Here is a 21,751-nt window from a genome sequence, read left to right as displayed (position 1 = left end):
GGTCCCAACGCGAAGGACACCCCTGCAGCCGCGGACTCCCACTCTTCTCCCCGCCAGCCCACACGGGGCGCCGGCTCCTCTGCTGCTCCTGCTCCTCCTCCTCCTCCGCAGAACTCGAGCGGAGGCAAAGTTTCCCGAGTCTCCCACTCTTTTCCCGGCCCGGCGGTGGCCGCAGCGCCCTTTCGGGCACCCACCAGCTGCGCTCCCCGCCCTCCCCTCGCCAGCCCGCGCGCAGTCGGTACCTCGATATCCGCCACGTCCTTGCTTAGCACAGGGGCCATGGCGATGCCCAGAGCCTGGGGTTTCCTTGCCACGAACCCTTCCGCGTCCTCAGGCTTCAGCCAGAGACGAAAGTGACAGCTTGCCCGAGCGCCCCTAGAAATAGAAAACGGAGGGCCAGAGGCGCGGAGGCGGGGCGGGCGCCAGGCGGTGACGCCCCCGGGGCGGGGCTGCGCGCGGGGCCCTGAGGCTCCTCTAGCCCCGCACAGCGGGCAGAGCGGCGGACTGGAGTCCTGCCCCGGCTCCCGCCTCCGCCCCTCCTCCTAGCTGCTTGTTTTCCTGCTACTCTTGGCAGGAAGGGAGGGAGAGAGCGCACTGGCCTCTCGTCTATAAACTGTTCGAGGCAGAGCTAGGTAGGTGGGGGCTAGATGTGACAGAGCCGCAAGATTAAAGGTAAAAACAATCGACGCCCTAAGTAACAAATTATTCATTTTCTTTCCTTCCACAGGAGCCCTGCGAGGTGCAGAAACACTGTCTTTTGGCAACTGCATCTTCAGAATTCCTCAGGGATAAGGTAGTAAATGTTCCTCCGTACATTCAACAAATAGGCGGAAACAGGAAAGGGCAAGAATTTTCTGAAAATGGACGGTCCCTGGGGCCGGGGGCAAGAGGGAGGCGAGGAGAAGAGGGGCCAGGAATAGAGGTGAGAAAAAATTTCTACAGTCAGAAGCAGCAAGCAGTTAAGTCCTGTAGGTGGTACAGAATCAAGCTTGTATATTTGCAGGACAATCCATTCTTTAAAAAAATAATTCTAAAACGTGAAGCTCTTGTCAGGAGTTGTTCTTTATGTTTTGTTTTAGAGCTTGCTGGGGAGGGAGCTATTTCATTTGGAGATGGTCTCAATCCAGAAAATATTCTCCTCACCTCTGAGTATATCTATCTGTACTCCAGATGTCTCTCTCCGTTTTCCCTCCATCGTCCTCTCTTCTCCTGAAACTCATCTTGCTTACTTCTGTTAAGGATTTTATCACACTTCTTAGTTCTCTTGGCTAGACAGTGAGCACCTGGGTTCTAGTATTTCCTCTTCATCATTATTCTTTCATTAGTTCATCATTTCATTCAATAAATATTTATTGAACATTTTCATTACCAAACACTGTGTTAGGTTATCTGGCTATAGTCTTCAAGAAGAAACATCACTCTCATGGAAAGTTACTCAGAGTAAGGAAATGAGCAAACTAATAGGAGAGATGCCTGCCTGAAAAGTAAAAGAAGGATTAGGGCAGAATTAATGGTGTGTCAGAGAAGGCAATGGCACCCCACTCCAGTACTCTTGCCTGGAAAATCCTATGGACGGAGGAGCCTGGTAGGCTGCAGTCCATGGGGTCGCAAAGAGTCAGACACGACTGAGCGACTTCACTTTCACACATTGGAGAAGGAAATGGCAACCCACTCCAGTGTTCTTGCCTGGAGAATCCCAGGGACAGGGGAGCCTGGTGGGCTGCCGTCTGTGGGGTCGCAGAGTCGGACACGACTGAAGTGACTTAGCAGCAGCAGTGGGGTGTGAGTGCTCACTATCATGGGTGGGTGGGAAGACTTCTTTAAACAAACCATCAGATTACCTTCCAGAACCTGGAATTTACTAGGAGATGGATACATTTTTCTTAAATAGTGTATTAAGAGAAGGTAGAAAGTTACACAGAAACCTTGAAATCTTTCTTGACTCCCTTTTTCTCCCATATTTAATGAGCATCCCCAAGCTCTCAGAATTCAACCTCTTAAATACATCTTGGAACATTTCTTCATTTCTCCATCTTCACTGAACCCACCAAGAGCCAAGCTGATTGTATTGCAACTTCTATTCTTACTCCTTTTCACTGCAGATTAAACTTTAAAACAGAGAAGGCAATGGCACCCCACTCCAGTACTCTTGCTTGGGGAATCCCATGGATGGAGGAGTCTGGTAGGCTGCGGTCCATGGGGTCGCTAAGAGTCAGACACGACTGAGTGACTTCACTTTCACTTTTAACTTTCATGCATTGGAGAAGGAAATGGCAACCCACTCCAGTGTTCTTGCCTGGAGAATCCCAGGGACGGGGGAGCCTGGTGGGCTGACGTCTATGGGGTCACACAACTGAAGTGACTTAGCAGTAGCAGTAAGCTTTAAAAAGTATTAATTGGCTCATAAAACACACACACAGAATAAATCTTTCAGTGATTCCCACTGCATTCAGAAGAAAATACAAACTTCATTGTGACCTCTGAATAACCAGCACTTCCTCTCTTCTGCAGCTTCACCCTAGGGCTTCTCTTGCCAAGAGTCACTGTGTTCCAGTTACAAGGTAATGTTACGTCTTGTCTTCTACCACTTTTCTCCCTTTGTACATATCCTCCATTCCACTGGCACTTTAGATCTCAAAGAAACTTTCCCTGACCCATGCCCACCACCAACAAAATTAGACCTACCCTGTCTCTGTTATCCTTTCACAGCACCCTATTTTTTTCTCCATAAGTAAGTAGGTATTAGTTGCCCAGTCGTGCCTGACTCTTTATGACCCCATAAAGTCCTGGTGGACTGCAGCCCACCAGGCTCTTCTGTCCATGAGATTTTCCAGGCAAGGATACTGGAGTGGGTTGCCATTTCCTTCTCCAGGGCATCTTCCCGACCCAGGGATCGAACCCAGGTCTCCTGCACTGCAGCAGATTCTTTACTGACTGAGCTACAAAGGAAGCCCCATAGCCCTGTCAGATTTTATTTGCCAATTTATTTGAGTGTTCAGTTCAGTTCAGTTGCTCAGTCGTGTCCGACTCTTTGCGACCACATGAATCGCAGCATGCCAGGCCTCCCTGTCCATCACCAACTCCCAGAGTTCACTCAGACTCACGGCCATCGAGTCAGTGATGCCATCCGGCCATCTCATCCTCTGTCGACCCCTTCTCCTCCTGCCCCCAATCCGTCCCAGCATCAGAGTCTTTTCCAATGAGTCAGCTCTTCACATGAGGTGGCCAAAGTACTGGAGTTTAAGCTTTAGCATTATTCCTTCCAAAGAAATCCCAGGGCTGATCTCCTTCAGAACGGACTGGTTGGATCTCCTTGCAGTCCAAGGGACTCTCAAGAGTCTTCTCCAACACTACAGTTCAAAAGCATCAGTTCTTCAGCGCTCAGTCTTCTTCACAGTCCAACTCTCACATCCATACATGACCACTGGAAAAACCATAGCCTTGACTAGATGGATGTTAGTTGGCAAAGTAATGTCTCTGCTTTTGAATATGCTATCTAGGTTGGTCATAACTTTTCTTCCAAGGAGTAAGTGTCATTTAATTTCATGGCAGCAATAACCATCTGCAGTGATTTTGGAGCCCAAAACGTAAAGTCTGACACTGTTTCAGCTGTTTCCCCATCTATTTCCCATGAAATGATGGGACCAGATGCCATGATCTTCGTTTTCTGAATGTTGAGCTTTAAGCCAACTTTTTCACTCTCCACTTTCACTTTCATCAAAAGACTTTTTAGTTCCTCTTCACTTTCTGCCATAAGGGTGGTGTGATTTGTGTAATATATGTCACATCTATTTATGAATGTAAGCACCAGGAAGCGAGGGTCCATATTTGGCTTGGTCGCTTACTGAATATTCAGTTTCTAGGCAAGGACTGAAACATATGAGAGAAATACTGAGTGACTGAATGAACTCAGTAGATCCTGAAGGAGATTTACACACTAAGCAGTTTGTTTTAGAAACTGTAGTTTCACTTTACCATGTATTCTTCTCAATGTTCTACTTATTCCTGGGAAGTAAAATCATAGTATTTATCAATGACTTTCTAGTTAAAATGTGTCAAACTACTTTCTTTTTCCTGGAGTAATTTTCCAAAGTCAGATTTCTTTCATCTTCCTACAATCATACTTTACTTACCACCAGATCATCTATATCCTCTTTTTTGGAGATTTTTTTAAATGTATACATGCATATGGATAGTAGTGGTGCGTGTTCAGTCATGTCCAACTCTTTGCAACCCTCCAGACTGTAGCCCACCAGGCTCCTCTGTCCACAGGATTCTCCAGGCAAGAATACTGGAGTGGGTTGCCATTTACTTCCCCAGGGGATCTTCCCAACGCAGGGATCGAACCTGCATCACCAGCATCTTCTGCATTGGTGGCAGATTCTTTACCACTGAGCCACCTGAGAAGCCCATACATACATATATTGTACATATATTTAGAAAGAGAGAAAGAGGATTTACACACATGTGCATATATACACATATGACATATATATAATTGTAATACATATGATTCCTTTTCCAGGTTAACCAGAAAGTTTCAATAGTTGATTTCCTGACCACAGAGATATAGATTTAAGGGTTCTATTAGGTTGCACACTAATATAGATCTTATCAATTAGCAATCCATACTTCTTTTTTGGTTGTTTTATAGGTATAAGTGTGCAAGTTATCCTTAAGAGTTAGAAATGTATTTCCATTTTTATTTTATGTGACTATTATTCTCCTAAACCATTATATAGGATAAGCCCCAAATATGCTATCTTTCCAAAGATGAGAGATTCTTCAGTGATACTCAATAATCAAATATAAAATTTAAATGTTATTTTACCATTCCCTCAACCTTACCAAACAGATGTATTCTATTCTGAGAAATTTAATTAAGGCATATAATCACATTGCTCATATGCCACACCTATACTCCACGATCAGTAATTGAATCTAATAATATTTTAAATCCATTGAAATTCCACATTAAACACAGTTGTACCTGTAAATAATCCAAGCTGTTTGAAGCTTACTGAAAATGCATTCACAGTACACTTTTTTAAAGTTGTAAATTATGATGGCATTTGTCAAGCTGTCCCTCCATCTGGAAGCACAGTCAAATATCAGGTGTTCCACATTAATTTTTTTGTAGGCTTTGGTGAGACAGCTCATCTAAAATGGTGCAAACTTACCAAAATGCATCTCAGCCTAATAATTTACATTACATAATTGAATATTATTATTATTACTATAGTCAGAAGGAAGGCTTATGAGTCATCTTTCATTTCTGGAAAGTTTTTCAGTACCACAAACTTAGAAACACAATAAACATGTAGGTTTCCACGTGCTTTTATGTCCCTGCTTTACTCAAAAATTAAGCAATTTTTAAAACATTCTTTGGGGGGGTGGTCCTAAGATGGCAGAGGAATAGGACAGGGAGATCACTTTCTGCCCCACAAATTCATCAAAAGATCATTTGAACACTGAGCAAATACCACAAAACAACTGAACACTGGTGGAGGACACCAGGCACCCAGAAAGGCAGCCCATTGTCTTCAAAAGGAGGTAGGACAAAATATAGAAGATAAAAAGAGAGACAAGAGAGTTAGGGATGGAGACATGTCCCAGGGAGAGAGTCTTAAAAGTTTCCAAACATCAGGAAACCCTCTCACCAGCGGGTCTGTGGGGAGTTTTGGAATCTGAGAGGGCAACATAACCAAGAGGAAAAAATAAATAGATAAAACCCACAGATTATGCACCTAACTGCAACTCCCAGTGGAGAAGTAGCCCAGAAGCTTGTGTCTGCCACCAGCAAGCGGGGGCTGAACAGGGAGGCGCGGGCTTCATTGCTTAGGGTAAGGACCGGGCCTGAATGCCCTGAGGGCAATCTGAGGGAGCTAACATGAGATAGTAACCCAAACTGTGGGATAGCCAGAGAGAAAAAAAAAAATTAAAAAAGGAGAGAGAGAGAACTTTCCCATGAAAAGCTCTAACCTAAGGTAAGGCACTGCTGGGCCCACTCACAGAACAAAGGACTGAGCCAATACCAGAGGAGAGTCAGCTGGCTGCAGACCAGCCCATCCCCCGCCAGAGGCAGGGAGGCAGGTGGGCGACAGCCAGAGCTGGAAGGAAAGGGCTAACTTGGCCCCAGAGACGGCATCCCCTACCAAACTGTGAGGCTCCCAGTTGCTAACCAAGTCTTCCTGAGATCCTGAATGGCTGACATCCATCAGGAGGGTCGCAGCCAGAGATCAGTGCCCCAGAAGAGACACACAGCACACCTGAGACAGCGCTCCCACTGCACACCCAGGAAACCAAGCGGCTGGGACCAGGGAGGTGATAAGACACACCGCCAAGCTGGGAAGAGTGTACTTGACCAGCACCTAGTCGCCTGAGCTGCTCGGACCTGGGAAGGGCACAAAACTCAGGCCCAACTGAGTCTGTGCCTTTGTGGAGTACCCAAGAACCTGAAAATGAGTGGTGTAGATCTAGGAAGTGCACGCAACACAGGGCCCACCTTAGACAGTTCCCCTGCAGAGCAACCTGGAGCCTGAGCAGTATAGACTGGGAAAGCACACACACCATGAGCAGGGGCAAACCCAGTGTGGCCCATACACTGTGAGCACTCCCCACACACACCAGTGATATTTGTTTGCAGTGTTCCTCCCTCCCCGCAGCACAATTGAACAAGTGAGCCTAAATAAATGATCACCTTCACCCCCTTGTGTCAGGGCAGAAGTTAGATACTAAAGTGACTTGCAAACAGAGGAAGCCAAAATAAACAAAGAAGAGGGAGAGGCTTTGGAAGTGACAGGTGCAACAGATTAAAACCCTGTAGTTAGCACTGACTACATTGAAAGGGACCTATAGACCTTGAGAAGAAGTATAAGGTGGAACAATGAACAATCTGAAACTGAACTGACCACACACTGCCCTCAACAGCACCAGAGAAATTCCTAGATATATTTGACTACTAGCATTTTTAAATTTTTTAAATTTCTTTTTATTTTTAAGTTCTTTATTACTCCTTTAATTTTCATTTTTAAAACCTACTATTACCTTGAAAAAAAGATCCTATTTTTAAAGCAAATTTCATTTTTTTATATAACTTTTGCGATTTTGTTTTGTTTTTTTTTAATATTGTATTTTTGAGAGTCTAACCTCTACTTTAGATTTTTAATCTCTGCTTTTTGGTATTTGTTATCAATTCTGTACCTTTAATAATCCAATATTCAATACCCATTTTTACTTAGGAGTGTGATTACTGGCTTGATTGCTCTCTCACTTTGTGACTCTCCTTTTTCTCCCCCAGGTCACCTCTATCTCTTCCCTCCCCCTTCTCTTCTCTTCTTAACTCTGTGAATTTCTTTGGAAGTTCTGGACTGTGGAGAAAACTTAGGGAACTGATCACAGTCTAGATTTGTCTCTCTCCTTTGGACTCCTCCTCCTCTCCTCCTGGTCACCTCTATTTCCTTCCTCCCTCTTCTCTTCTCTATGGAACTCCATGGACCTCTCTGAATGTTCCAGACTGTGGAGAGCAAATAAGGAATTGATTACTGGCTAGACTTCTCTCTCCCCTTTTGATTCCCCCTCTGCTCCTCCTGGTCACCTCTATCTCCTTCCTCCCTCTTCTCTTCTCCATGTAACTCTGTGAACCTCTCTGGGTGTCCCTCACTGTGGAACACCATTAACCTAGATGTTTTATCTAGGTTATCTTTTCACCATTAACCTAGATGTTTTATCATCGGAGCTGTATGGATGGAGAAGTCTTGAGGCTACTATAACAATAAGACTGAAAGTCAGAGGCAGAAGGCCTAAATCCAAAACTTGAGAACACCAGAAAACTCCTGACTCCAGGGCCCATTAATTGACAAAAGCTCATCCAAAAGCCTCCATACCTACACTGAAACCAAGCTCCACCCAAGAGCCAACAAGTTTCAGAGCAAGATGTACCAAGCTAATTCTCCAACAACACAGAAACATAACCCTGAGCACAAAAATACAGGTGGCCTAAAGTCACACCAAACCCATAGACACCTTAAAACTCGCTACTGGACACTTCATTGCACTCCAGAGAGAAGAGATCCAGCTCCACCCACCAGAAACTGACGCAAGCTTTCCTAACCAGGAATCCTTGACAAGCCACTAATCCAACCCCACCCACAGCGAGGAAACTCCACAATAAGAGGAACCACAAACTTCCAGCATACAGAAAGGCCACCCCAAACACAGCAACCTAAACAAGATGAAAAGGCAGAGAAATATTCAGCAGGTAAAGGAACATGATAAAAGCCCACAAAACCAAACAAAAAAGGAAGAGATAGGGAGTCTAAATGAAAAAGAATTCAGAATAATGATAGTAAAAATGATCCAAAATTTTGAAAGCAAAATGGAGTTACAGATAAATAGTCTGGAGACAAGGATTGAGAAGACTCAAGAAAAGTTTAATAAGGACCTAGAAGAAATAAAAAAGAGTCAGTCAATAATGAATAATGCACAACATGAGATCAAAGGCTCTCTGGAGGGAACCAACAGTAGAATAAATGAGGCAGAAGATAGGATAAATGAGGTGGAAGATAGAATGGTGGAAATGAAGCAGAGAGGAAAAAAGAAAAAAGAATTTAAAGAAATGAGGACAACCTCAGAGACCTCTGGGACAATGTTAAACACCCCAACATTTGAATCATCAGAGTTCCAGAAGAAGAAGACAAAAAAAAAAAAAAAAAAGCCATGAGAAAATACTTGACCAGATAATAGTTGAAAACTTCCCTAAAATGGGGAAGGAAATAGCCAGCCAAGTCCAAGAAACCCAGAGAGTCCCAAACAGGATAAACCCAAGGTGAAACACCCCAAGACACATATTAATAAAATTAATGAAGAGCAAACACAAAGAGCAAATATTAAAAGAAGTAAGGGAAAAGCAACAAATAAAACATAAGGGGATCCCCATAAGGATAACAGCTGACCTTTCAATAGGAACTCTTCAGGCCAAAAGGGAATAGCAGAACACTAAGAGAAAAACCTACAACCCAAATTACTATAGCCAGCAAGGATCTCATTCAAACATGAAAGAGAAATCAAAAGCTTTACAGACAAGCAAAAGCTGAGAGAATTCAGCACCACCAAACGAGCTCTTCAACAAATGCTAAAGGATCTTCTCTAGACAGGAAACACAAAAAGGTTTATAAACTCAAACCCAAAACAACAAAGTACATGGCAATGGGATCATACTTATCAATAATTACCTTAAATGTAAATGGGTTGAATGCCCCAACCAAAAGACAAAGACTAGCTGAATGGATACAAAAACAAGACACCTATATAGTCTGTCTACAAGAGACCCACCTCAAACTTAGGGACACATACAGACTGAAAGTGGAGGACTGGAAAAAGATATTTCATGCAAATGAGACCAAAAGAAAGCAGGGGTAGCAGTGCTCCTATCAGATAAAATAGACTTTGAAATAAAGGCCATGAAAAGAGACAAAGAAGGACACTACATAATGATCAAAGGATCAATCCAAGAAGAAGATATAACAATTATAAATATGTATGCACCCAACATAGGAGAAACGCAATATGTAAGGCAAATGCTAACAAGTATGAAAGGGAAAATTAACAGTAACACAATAATAGTGGGAGACTTTAATACCCCACTCACACCTATGGATAGATCAACTAAACTGAAAATTAGCAAGAAAACACAAATTTAAATGATACAATGGGCCAGTTAGACCTAATTCATCTCTATAGGACATTTCACCCCAAAACAATGAATTTCACCTTGTTCTCAAGTGCACATGGAACCTTCTCCAGAATAGATCACATCCTGGGCCAAAAATCTAACCTTGCTAAGTTCAAAAAAATTGAAATCATCTCAAGCATCTTTTCTGATCACAATGCGGTAAGGTTAGGTGTTAACTACTTTGGCCACCTCATGCGAAGAGTTGACTCATTGGAAAAGACCCTGATGCTGGGAGGGTTTGGGGGCAGGAGGAGAAGGGGACGACAGAGGATGAGATGGCTGGATGGCATCACCGACTCGATGGACATGAGTTTGAGTGAAATCTGGGAGTTGGTGATGGACAGGGAGGCCTGGCGTGTGGTTATTCATGGGGTCGCAAAGATTCGGACATGACTTAGCAACTGAACTGCTGAATTGAACAGGAGAAAAAACTATAAAAATACAAACATATGGAGGTTAAACAACACACTTCTGAATAACCAACAAATCACAGAAGAAACCAAAATATGCATAGAAATGAATGAAAATGAAAATACAACAACGCAAAACCTATTCAGTAAAAGCAGTACTAAGGGGAAGGTTCATAGCAATACAAGCCTACCTCGAGAAACAGGAGAGAAATCAAATAAATAACCTAACTCTACACCTAAAGCAACTAGAAATGAAGAACTCCGGGTTAGTAGAAGGAAAGAAATCATAAAAGTTGGGGCAGAAATAAATGCAAAAGAAACAAAAGAGACCATAGCAAAAATCAACAAAACTAAAAGCTGGTTCTTCGAGAAGATAAATAAAATAGACAAACCATTAGCCAGACTCATCAAGAAACAAAGGAAGAAGAATCAAATCAAAAAAATTAGAAATGAAAATGGAAAAATCACAACAGACAACACAGAAATACAAAGGACCATAAGAGACTACTATCAGCAACTATATGCCAATAAAATGGACAACTTGGAAGAAATGGACAAATTCTTAGAAAAGTATAACTTTCCAAAACTGGACCAGGAAGAAATAGAATATATTAACAGACCCATCACAAGCACAGAAATTGAAACCGTAATCAGAAATCTTCCAACAAGCAAAAGCCCAGGACCTTCATAGCTGAATTCTACCAAAAATTTAGAGAAGAGCTAACACCTATCCTACTCAAACTCTTGCAGAAAATTGCAGAGGAAGGTAAATTTCCAAACTCATTCTATGAGGCCACCATCACCCTAATACCAAAACCAACAAAGATGCCACAAAAAAAAGAAAACTACAGGCAAATATCACTGATGAACATAGATGCAAAAATCCTTAACAAAATTCTAGCAAACAGACTCCAACAGCATATTAAAAAGATCATACATCATGACCAAGTGGGCTTTATCCCAGGGATGCAAGGATTCTTTAATCTGCAAATCAATCAATGTAATACACCACATTAACAAATTGAAAGATAAGAACTAAATGATTTTCTCAGTAGATACAGAGAAAGCTGTTGACAAAATTCAACATCCATTTATGATAAAAACTCTCCAGAAAGAAGGCATAGAGGGAACATACCTCAACATAATAAAAGTCATATGTGATAAACCCATAGCAAACATTATCCTCAATGGTGAAAAATTGAAACCATTTCCCCTAAAGTCAGGAACAAGACAAGGATGCCCACTCTCACCACTACTATTCAACATAATTTTGGAAGTTTTGGCCACAGCAATCAGAGCAGAAAAAGAAATAAATCCAAACTGGAAAAGAAGAAGTAAAACTCACTGTTTGCTGATGACATGATCCTCTACATAGAAAACCCTAAAGACTCCACCAGAAAATTACTAGAGCTAATCAGTGAATACAGTAAAGTTGCAGGATATAAAGTTAACACACAGAAATCCCTTGCATTCCTATACACTAACAATGAAAAAACAGAAAGAGAGATTAAGGAAACAATTCCATTCACCATTGCAACAAAAAGAATAAAATACTTAGGAATAAATCTACCTAAGAAACAAAAGACCTATATATAGAAAACTATAAAACACTGATGAAAGAAATCAAAGATGACATAAATAGGTGGAGAAATATACCATGTTCATGGATCGGAAAAATCAACATAGTGAAAATGAGTGTACTACCCAAAGCAATCTATAGATTGAATGCAATCCCTATAAAGCTACCAACGGTATTTTTCAGAGATTTAGAACAAATAATTTCACAATTTGTATGGAATTACAAAAAACCTCAAATAGCCAAAACAATCTTGAGAAAGAAAAAGGGAACTGGAGGAATCAAACTGCCTGACTTTAGGTTATACTACAAAGCAACAGTCACCAAGACAGTATGGTACTGGCACAAAGACAGAAACTTAGATCAGTGGAACAAAATAGAAAGCCCAGAGATAAATTTACGCACCTATGAACACCTTGGAGAAGGCAATGGCACCCCACTCCAGTACTCTTGCCTGGAAATCCCATGGATGAAGGAGCCTGGTAGGCTGCAGTCCATGGAGTCTCGAAGAGTCGGACATGACTGAGCGACTTCAGTTTCACTTTTCACTTTCATGCATTGGAGAAGGAAATGGCAACCCACTCCAGTGTTCTTGCCTGGAGAATCCCAGGGATGGGGGAGCCTGGTGGGCTTCCATCTATGGGGTCGCACAGAGTCAGACATGACTGAAGTGACTTAGCAGCAGCAGCAGCAGCATGGACACCTTATCTTTGACAAAGGAGGCAAGAATATACAATGGAGAAAAGACAGTCTCTTTAAAAAGTGGTGCTGGGAAAACTGGTCAACCACTTGTTAAAGAATGAAACTAGAACACTTTCTATCACCATACACAAAAATAAACTCAAAATGGATTAAAGATTGAAATGTAAGATCAGAAACTATAAAACTCCTGGAGGAAAACATAGGCAAAACACTTTCTGACATGAATCATAGCAGGATTCTCTATGACCCACCTCCCAGAGTAATGGAAATAAAAGCAAAAATAAGCAAATGGGACCTAATTAAACTTAAAAGCTTTTGCACAACAAAGAAAACTATAAGCAAGATGAAAAGACAGTCTTCAGAATGGGAGAAAATAATAGCAAATGAAACAACTGACAAAGAATTAATCTCAAAAATATACAAGCAACTCCTAAAGCTCAATTCCAGAAAAATAAATGACCCAATCAAAAAATGGGCCAAAGAGCTAAACAGACATTTCTCCAAAGAAAACATACAAATGGCTAACAAACACTTGAAAAGACGCTCAACATCATTCATTATCACAGAAATGCAAATCAAAACCACAATGAGGTACCATCTCACGCCAGTCAGAATGATTGCTATCAAAAAGTCTACAAACAATAAATGCTGGAAAGGTTATGGAAAAAAGGGAACCCTCTTACACTGTTGGTGGGAATGCAAACTAGTACAGTCACTATGGAGACAGTGTGGAGATTCCTTAAAAAACTGGAAATAGAGCTGCCATATGACCCAGCAATCCCACTTCTGGGCATACACACAGAGGAAACCAGAATTGAAAGAGACATGTGTACCCCAATGTTCATTGCAGCACGGTTTACAATAGCCAGGACATGGAAGCAACCTAGATGTCCATCAGCAGACAAATGGATAAGAAAGCTGTGGTACATATACACAATGGAATATCACTCAGCTATTTAAAAAAATGCATTTGAATCAGTTCTAATGAGGTGGATGAAACTGGAGGCTTTTATACAGAGTGAAGTAAGTCAGAAAGAAAAGCACCAATACAGTATATTAATGTATATATATGGAATTTAGAAAGATGGTAACAATGACCCTATATGCGAGACAGCAAAAGAGACCCAGATGTAAAGAACAGACTTTTGGACTCTGTGGGAGAAGGCAAGGATGGGATGATTTGAGAGAATAGCATTGAAACATGTATATTATCATATGTCATCATATCATATGAAATAGATTGCCAGTGCAGGTTCAATGCATGAGGAAGGGTGCTCAGGGCTGGTGCACTGGGATGACCCTGAGGGATGGGACGGGGAGGGAAGTGGGAAGAAGGGTCAGGATGGGGAACACATGTACACCCATGGCTGATTCATATGAATGTATCACAAAAAAAACCCCTCAATATTATAAAGTAATTAGCCTCCAATTAAAAAAAATTCTTTGGAGGGTGATTTTCTCCCAAACATTAGAGACTTTGATTTATCATAAAACTTTTCTTCCCTTTCTGATTTTCTAAGGCCAGATTAACTCTTATACAAATTTACCAAGAGAATCATGACTGAAAATCAAGTGGATTCAAATATTTCTAATATACCTGCTCAGAAAATGTAATTATATATATAAATACATATGTGTGTGTGCTTATTAGTTGCTCAGTCGTGTTTGACTCTTGTGACCCCATAGACTGTAGCCTGCCAGCTTCTGTCCATGGGATTCTCCAGGCAAGGATACTGGAGTGAATATCAGTCCTATTTTATGGAATAAACACGGTATAATTTATTCAACAACGTGTATCATGTATTCTATACAAACCTGCTTGTGCATACACATATACACACGCAGGTGCTACATATATACATATGTATCATGTATTGGCATAAAAATCACAGATAACAGAGAAAACATAAATCCCTGTCAGAAATTTATTCAGTGATTACTTATCGAATGCTACTGTTTCAGACACTGAGGTCGGCATTAGTGACACCTCAGTGTATAATAAAGACAATTTTCTTGTCATCACAAAAATTAAGCCACTGGTTCAGAAACTCATACTGTCACATAATGATTTTGAGTAAGTGTTTTAAATGAATGGGGTTATTATGAGAGTTAAATGACAATGTATATGATAGTATTTTGTAAATTGCAAAATGCCATGCAATGTTACACATTAAGTATTTAAAGATATGTTCTCCAATGCTCATGTTCTGGAAATACACCATTGGAGTATGATTGACTATGAATGATTTAGGGTAAAATGCAGTGTGAGTAGGAGGTTTATAGACTTAGCTGACTTAAAGTAGGGAAAAAATATCCTCTAGAATGAATAGTCCCTGAATTTCTCTCATTACTGCAAATCCTTTTCTTCTTGCTTGTTGCTTCTCTCTCACAATCAAAATTTACCATAATTCCAGCAGCTGGCAGTTAAAAAGCTGTCTCTTGGTTTTCTTGCTGAGAGCTTACTCTTTTGTAGTTTTAAGTATGTTTATATTTGGGATTGAGACAGAACCTTGTTGAAATTATTCACTGTTTATTTTGGTTGTCTGCAATGGACATCTCATGTACCTCATAGGTTCCCACCCTTCCCTGCAAGTTAAGACTAAGGTATTCATTCTGGGCTTACTGGTGGTTGACAGCTCTATGCTGAGTCACTCTTTGGAAATTGCCCCTGGCTAAAGAGATTAATTCACCTGAGAATCCTGCCTCTTTCTCTGGTTCAGTTCAGTTCAGTTGCTTAGTCATGTCTGACTCTTTGTGACCCCATGGACTGCAGCACGCCAGGCCTCCCTGACCATCACCAACTCCCGGAGTTTACCCAAACTCATCTCCATTGAGTCGGTGATGCCATCCAACAATCTCATCCTCTGTCGTCCGCTTCTCCTCCTGCCTTCAATCTTTCCCAGCACCAGGGTCTTTTCCAATGGTAATGCACATCCAATAACTGATGTAGGGCCATAAAGGTTTGGCACTTGCCTCAGTTCAAAATATCTTTGGCCATCCCAACTTCAGAGGTCCCTGATGGGATAATCTGAGACGTGTGTTGGAATTGCCAAGAATTCAGCTTCCTCTGTCCATCCTGCTTCATTCTCCACTCCAACAGGTCCTTATCCAAATAACACTTCCCAACAAATAAACTTCCTGTGTATACATTTCTTTGTTAGGTTCACTTCCAGAGGACCTAAGCAGCATTAACACCGCAGAACATTATTTCACTGATAAAATAAATTGTATTTAAATGTACTTAGTTATCCACACATCTGGACATAAAAAACTGACTCACATAATAAAGTCTCATAATTTTTCCATATACTGAGATATTCCTGTATTTGTTCATATATTTATTCATATCAAAAATAACTATATGCCTAATATATACTAGGTATAGTGAAAAAAAATAGAGATATGATGAGCAAAAAAGAAATGAATTCTCTGCTCATGCAGTTTACAGATAAGTTAGAGAGATGAACATTTGTCAAGTAATCACACAAAAATATAATATTTACTATGAATAACAACATCAAGGAAAATGTAGAGAACTGTTACATCTGAAGTACTGGGAAATCAGTGAAGGATAGCTTGAGTAAATGACCTTGCTGCTAATTTCTGAAGGACAACAGGAGTTAAGAAGGCAAAAAGTATTGAAAGTGAAAGTGCTGGTTGCTCAGTCATGTCCAACTCTTTGCGACTCATGAACTATATAGCCCACCAGGCTCCACTGTCCATGGAATTCTCCAGGCAAGAATATTGAACTGGGTTGCCATGCCCTTCTCTAGGGGATCATCCTGACCCAGGGATCAAATTTGAGGCTCCTGCATTGCAGACAGATTCTGTACCATCTGAGCCACCAGGGAAGCCCCTAAGAAGGCAAAAAAGAGGAGATCAAAAGCATTCCAGGCGAGAAAGTTATCTCTGCAAAGACTCCAAGAGCAGTGTTATCCTATTGGAAGGGAAAGAAGACTCTGATATCTGGAGATCAAGAAGCTGGGGAGCGGGGGTGGGAATTATCCCAGAGGGAGGCAGTAGAAATAAGAATGGCCTGCACTGTTTTAGTTTTAGTTTAGGATTTTGAATTTTATCCTATAAGAAATGAGAAATCATGGAAGTTTTTTAAAGCAATGCAATGACATGATCAAATGTATGTATTTTGAAGTATCACTCTGATTGCAGTATATGTATAATTGCATATTCATATACTCACTTGGGTGAATGTGTGAAAATCAACAAAGGCCAGTGATTTCTGGGCTCAGTCATTTCCTCCACATGCTAGACTGGCTGATAGTCACCATTGTCATGGAAACCAAAACAGTGAGTTTTCTACCATGTATCAATATCATTGTCACTTATTATTTTCTAATAATTAAAAAGCAGGTCTCTATTTTTTTCCCCATGGGCATGTAGTGAAGTTATAATATTATATTAGCTACAGATGTACGCCATAGTGATTCATAGTACATAGTAGTTTGTACTTCTTAATCTTCTACCTCTATTTTCCCCTCCCCCTTTTCTTTCCCCACTGGTAACTACTAGTTTGTTCTCTATATCTGTGAGTCTTTTTCTGTTTGTTATATTGATTCTGTCCCAGGATCCATCTCTATTCGTCATCAGGCAGGCACCAGATTTGGAATACTATAAAACCCACAGCTAGCCATGTCAGGAACTTGCCCCACCCACCAGCAGGCCAACACTACCCTTGAGAACTCTGATCTTCCAACCACTCACCCCAGAACCTGGCTCTGCAAGCCAGCAAGCCAGCACTAGCCCTGGGACCCCTTGTCCCAGTATTCCACAGTCAGCTTCTCATGACTTGGCCCCACCAAAGGGTGGCCAAGAGCTTCCACACAAAGCAGGGCCTGGCAATGCTTTGGTCTGACTGACAGCAGACTGACAGAAGCCACCCACAACCCACCACAACAGAAGTACTCATGCAGCAAGTAGAAGTGATACCTCTAGAAATACAGTTCTAGTGACCAGAGAGAGGGGAGTGCCCTGCTGGGAATCAGAGAACATCTTCTATAAAAGGCCACTTTTCCCAGCTCAGGAAGTATAAACAACTTATCAGATACACAGAGATTACAACAACTTAGGCAAAATGAAGCAACAGAGGAGCAAGATTAAACTCCATAAGAACTAAGTGAAGTGCAGATAGGCAGTCTACCTGATAAAGAGTTCAAAGTAATCATGAAAATGAACAAAGGACTCAGGAGAAGAATGGATGAAGTGAGAAGTCAGAGGTTTTTACCAAAGTTAGAAAATGTAAAGAACAACATCACTCATTGTCAGAGAAATGCAAATCAAAACCACTATGAGGTACCATTTCACACCAGTCAGAATGGCTGCGATCCAAAAGTCTACAAATAATAAATGCTGGAGAGGGTGTGGAGAAAAGGGAACCCTCTTACACTGTTGGTGGGAATGCAAACTAGTACAGCCACTATGGAGAACAGTGTGGAGATTCCTTAAAAAACTGGAAATAGAACTGCCTTATGATCCAGCAACCCCACTGCTGGGCATACACACTGAGGAAACCAGAAGGGAAAGAGACACGTGTACCCCAATGTTCATCGCAGCACTGTTTATAATAGCCAAGACATGGAAGCAACCTAGATGTCCATCAGCAGATGAATGGATAAGAAAGCAGTGGTACATATACACAATGGAGTATTACTCAGCCATTAAAAAGAATACATTTGAATCAGTTCTAATGAGGTGGATGAAACTGGAGCCTATTATACAGAGTGAAGTAAGCCAGAAGGAAAAACATAAATACAGTATACTAACGCATATATATGGAATTTAGAAAGATGGTAACAATAACCCGGTGTACGAGACAGCAAAAGAGACACTGATGTATAGAACAGTCTTATGGACTCTGTGGGAGAGGGAGAGGGTGGGAAGATGTGGGAGAATGGCAATGAAACATGTAAAATATCATGTAGGAAACGAGTTGCCAGTCCAGGTTCGATGCATGATGCTGGATGCTTGGGGCTGGTGCACTGGGACGGCCCAGAGGGATGGTATGGGGAGGGAGGAGGGAGGAGGGTTCGGGATGGGGAACACATGTATACCTGTGGCGGATTCATTTTGATATTTGGCAAAACTAATACAATTATGTAAAGTTTAAAAATAAAATAAAATTGGAAGAATGAAAAAAAAAAAAAAAAAAAAAAAGAACTAACCAGAGATGAAAAATACAATAATTGAAATGAAAAATACACTAGAAGGAATCAAAAGTAAATAAAATGATAGAGGAACAAATTAGTGAGCTGGAAGATAGAGGAGTGGAAATCATTGAAGCTAAAAAGAATGAAAAGAAACAACTGTTTAAGAGATCTCTAGAACAACATAAAACATAGTAACATTCTCATTATACTGGCCCCATAAGAAGAGAGAGAGAAATAAAGGGGCAAAAATATATGTAAAGGTATAATAGCTGAAAACTTCCTAGCCTGAGAAAATAAACAGGCATCCAGGTCCAGGAAGCACAGAGAGTCCCAGACAGGATCAACTCAAAGAGGACCCACCAAGACACCTTGAAATAAGAATGGAAAAGCAAAACTTAAAAAGAGGCTAGATTTTTAAAAACAGCAAGGTTATAACAAGGTACGTACTGGGAAACTCCCAGAAGGCTATCAACCAACTTTTCAGAAGAAACTCTGCAGGCCAGAAGGAAGTGGCCTAACATATTTACAGTGATGAAGGGGGGAAATCTACAACCAAGAATACTCTACCTGGCAAGGCTTTCTTTCAGATTTGATGAAGAAATCAAAAGTTTTACAGACAATAAAAAAGGAAAAAGAGTTCAGTACCACCAAACCAGTTTTCTAAAAAATGTTAAAAGAGACTTCTCCAAGGGAAAAAGAAAAGACCAAACCAAGAAACATGAAAATCATGAAGGCAAATATGCAGTCAAGGTAGTAAATCTACCATGTATAAAGCTAGTAAGAAGACTGAAAGGTAAAAGTAGTAAAACCATCTATGTCTGCAATAAGAACTTAAGGAATTCACAAAACAAAAAGTTGTAAAATATGATGTTAAATACAGTAGTAGTGAGGGGGTGGGAGTAAAAATGCAGGCTTGTTAAAATACTTGAAATTAAAAGATGGGTAACTAAAAAAACTATACGTATATATGTATTATATATCTAGATAGATAGATAAATATCTCATGTTAACCACAGACCAAAAGTCTATAATACACACTTAAGAAAGAGAAATGAATCCACAAACAATTAAAGATAGTCATCAAGACACAAGATAAAAGAACAAAATAAGAAGAAAGGAACAATAAAGAGCTATAAACAACCCCCAAACAATTAGAAAAATGGTAATACATTCAGTTCAGTTCAGTCACTCAGTCGTGTCCGACTCTTTGTGACCCCATGAATCACAGCACGCCAGGCCTCCCTGTCCATCACCATCTCCCATCTCCCAGAGTTCACTCAAACTCATGTCCATTGAGTCAGTGACGCCATCCAGCCATCTCATCCTCTGTCGTCCCCTTTTCCTCCTGCCCCCAATCCCTCCCAGCATCAGAGTCTTTTCCAATGAGTCAACTCTTCACATGAGGTGGCCAAAGTACTGGAGTTTCAGCTTTAGCATCATTCCTTCCAAAGAACACCCCGGGCTGATCTCCTTTAGAATGGACTGGTTGGATCTCCTTGCAGTCCAAGGGACTCTCAAGAGTCTTCTCCAGTACCACAGTTCAAAAGCATCAATTCTTCGGTGCTCAGCTTTAACTTATCAGTAATTATTTTAAATGTGAATAAACTGGAATGCTCCAAAGGCATAGAAGAGCTGAATGAACACATATAGATTGCCAACAGGCACATAAAAAGATGCTCAACATCACTAATCATCAAAGAAATTAAAATCAAAATCCCAATGGATATCACTTCACACTTCTCAGAATGGTTATCTTTAAAAAGACCACAAATAACGTATGTTGGTGAGGACATGGAGAAAAGGAAAGCTTGTACAGTGTTGGTAGGTTTGTAACTTATTGCCGCCAATATGGAGTACAGTGTGGAGGTTCCTCAAAAACTTAGAACTAGACTACCATGTCATCCAGAAATTCCACTCCTGAGTATATATCTGAAGAAAATGAAAAGACAAATTCAAAAAGTATAAGTATCCTAATGTTCAGAGAAGCCTGATTTACAGTAGCCAAATATAGTAGTGGCTTAAGTGTCCATCATCAGATGAATGAATAAATGTGAAGTATATATGTATATATAGAATACTACTAAGCCATGAGTAGCCAGGGAGCTATCAGGCTACCCTGGTAGCTCATGTGGTAGAGAATCTGCCTGCAATGCAGGAGACCCAAGTTCAATCGTTGGGTTGGGAAGATCCCATGGTGAAGGGAATGGCAACCTACTCCAATATTCTTGCCTGGAGAATTCCATAAACAGAGGAGCCTGGCAGACTACAGTCCATGGAGTCGCAGAGTCAGACATAACTGTGCGACTATCACTTTCAGCCATAAAAAAAGTGTGAAAGTTTGCCATTTGCAACAACATAAATGGACTTGAAGGACATTGTGCTACATGAAGTGTCAGACATAGAAAAAACAAATATTGTATGTTATCACTTATATGTGGGGGGGAAAAAATCCCAATGCTTTTAATCAAAGTCTGGAAAGAAAAACCTAAACCCTTCTTAATCAGTGGCTCTCTTTCTGCTTTCCAATATGAAACTGTAAAGATCCATTTTTAATCTTCTGAATAATGAATGACAGGCTATTCTTGTTCTTTGGTTTGTTTTCATGATCTCCATTTCCTCTATAGTGTGAAGTCCTTGTTAGTTTTGAGTGTGTCTTATCCTATCTTCCTCCATGCCTAAAGAGTACCTAGTAATAGTACATATAATTATGTTCAAATTCATATTAATTATGGTAAAGCGTCTGCCTGCAATGCAGGAGACCCGGGTTCGATCCCTGGGTGGGGAAGATCCCCTGGAGGAGGAAATGGCAACCCATTCCAGTATTCTTGCCTGGTAAATCCCATGGATGGAGGAGCCTGGTATGCTACAGTCCATGGGGTCGCAAAGAGTCAGACACGACTGAGCGACTTCACTTCATTACTTTCTAAATATGACAGAGGAAACAGAAAACCTGAGAGGAAAAGATTTCTAGTAATAAGTGTATAAATAAAGGGTAATAATGGGCAATTCACACACACAGACACACACAAAAATAAAGAATACAAGTGGATGATAAAAAAAGTAAAACTACATCAACCAAACTAGTAGTCAAAGAAATGGCATTTAAATGATAATGAGATATAATTTTTCACCCATTAGACTGGCAAGGAAAATATAAGGCGTGGTCAAG

The 21,751-nt window shown here is 40.8% G+C and overlaps 1 protein-coding gene and 1 long non-coding RNA gene across 7 annotated transcripts in view; one reads left to right on the top strand and one right to left on the bottom strand.

Moving 5' to 3' along the window:
- DPYD (dihydropyrimidine dehydrogenase) overlaps nt 1-492 on the bottom strand; it is a 923,891-nt gene extending 923,399 nt beyond the window's left edge. Inside the window, exon 1 of the mRNA XM_027536430.1 lies at nt 243-492. Coding sequence (XP_027392231.1) covers nt 243-281 — 39 coding nt within the window. The 5' untranslated portion in view covers nt 282-492. The remainder of the gene's footprint in view (nt 1-242) is intronic.
- A 48-nt stretch (nt 493-540) lies between these two features.
- Nucleotides 541-21,751, top strand: part of LOC113889582 — a 45,209-nt gene continuing 23,998 nt past the window's right edge. For all 6 annotated transcript variants that reach the window (XR_003510295.1, XR_003510297.1, XR_003510293.1 and 3 more), the window contains exons 1-3: nt 541-632; nt 728-793; nt 2,512-2,561. This is a non-coding gene — a long non-coding RNA (uncharacterized LOC113889582). The remainder of the gene's footprint in view (nt 633-727; nt 794-2,511; nt 2,562-21,751) is intronic.

The sequence above is a fragment of the Bos indicus x Bos taurus genome, chromosome 3 (genome assembly GCF_003369695.1).
Source record: "Bos indicus x Bos taurus breed Angus x Brahman F1 hybrid chromosome 3, Bos_hybrid_MaternalHap_v2.0, whole genome shotgun sequence".
Taxonomy (NCBI): domain Eukaryota; kingdom Metazoa; phylum Chordata; class Mammalia; order Artiodactyla; family Bovidae; genus Bos; species Bos indicus x Bos taurus.
This window is presented reverse-complemented; position numbering and strand designations above follow the sequence as displayed.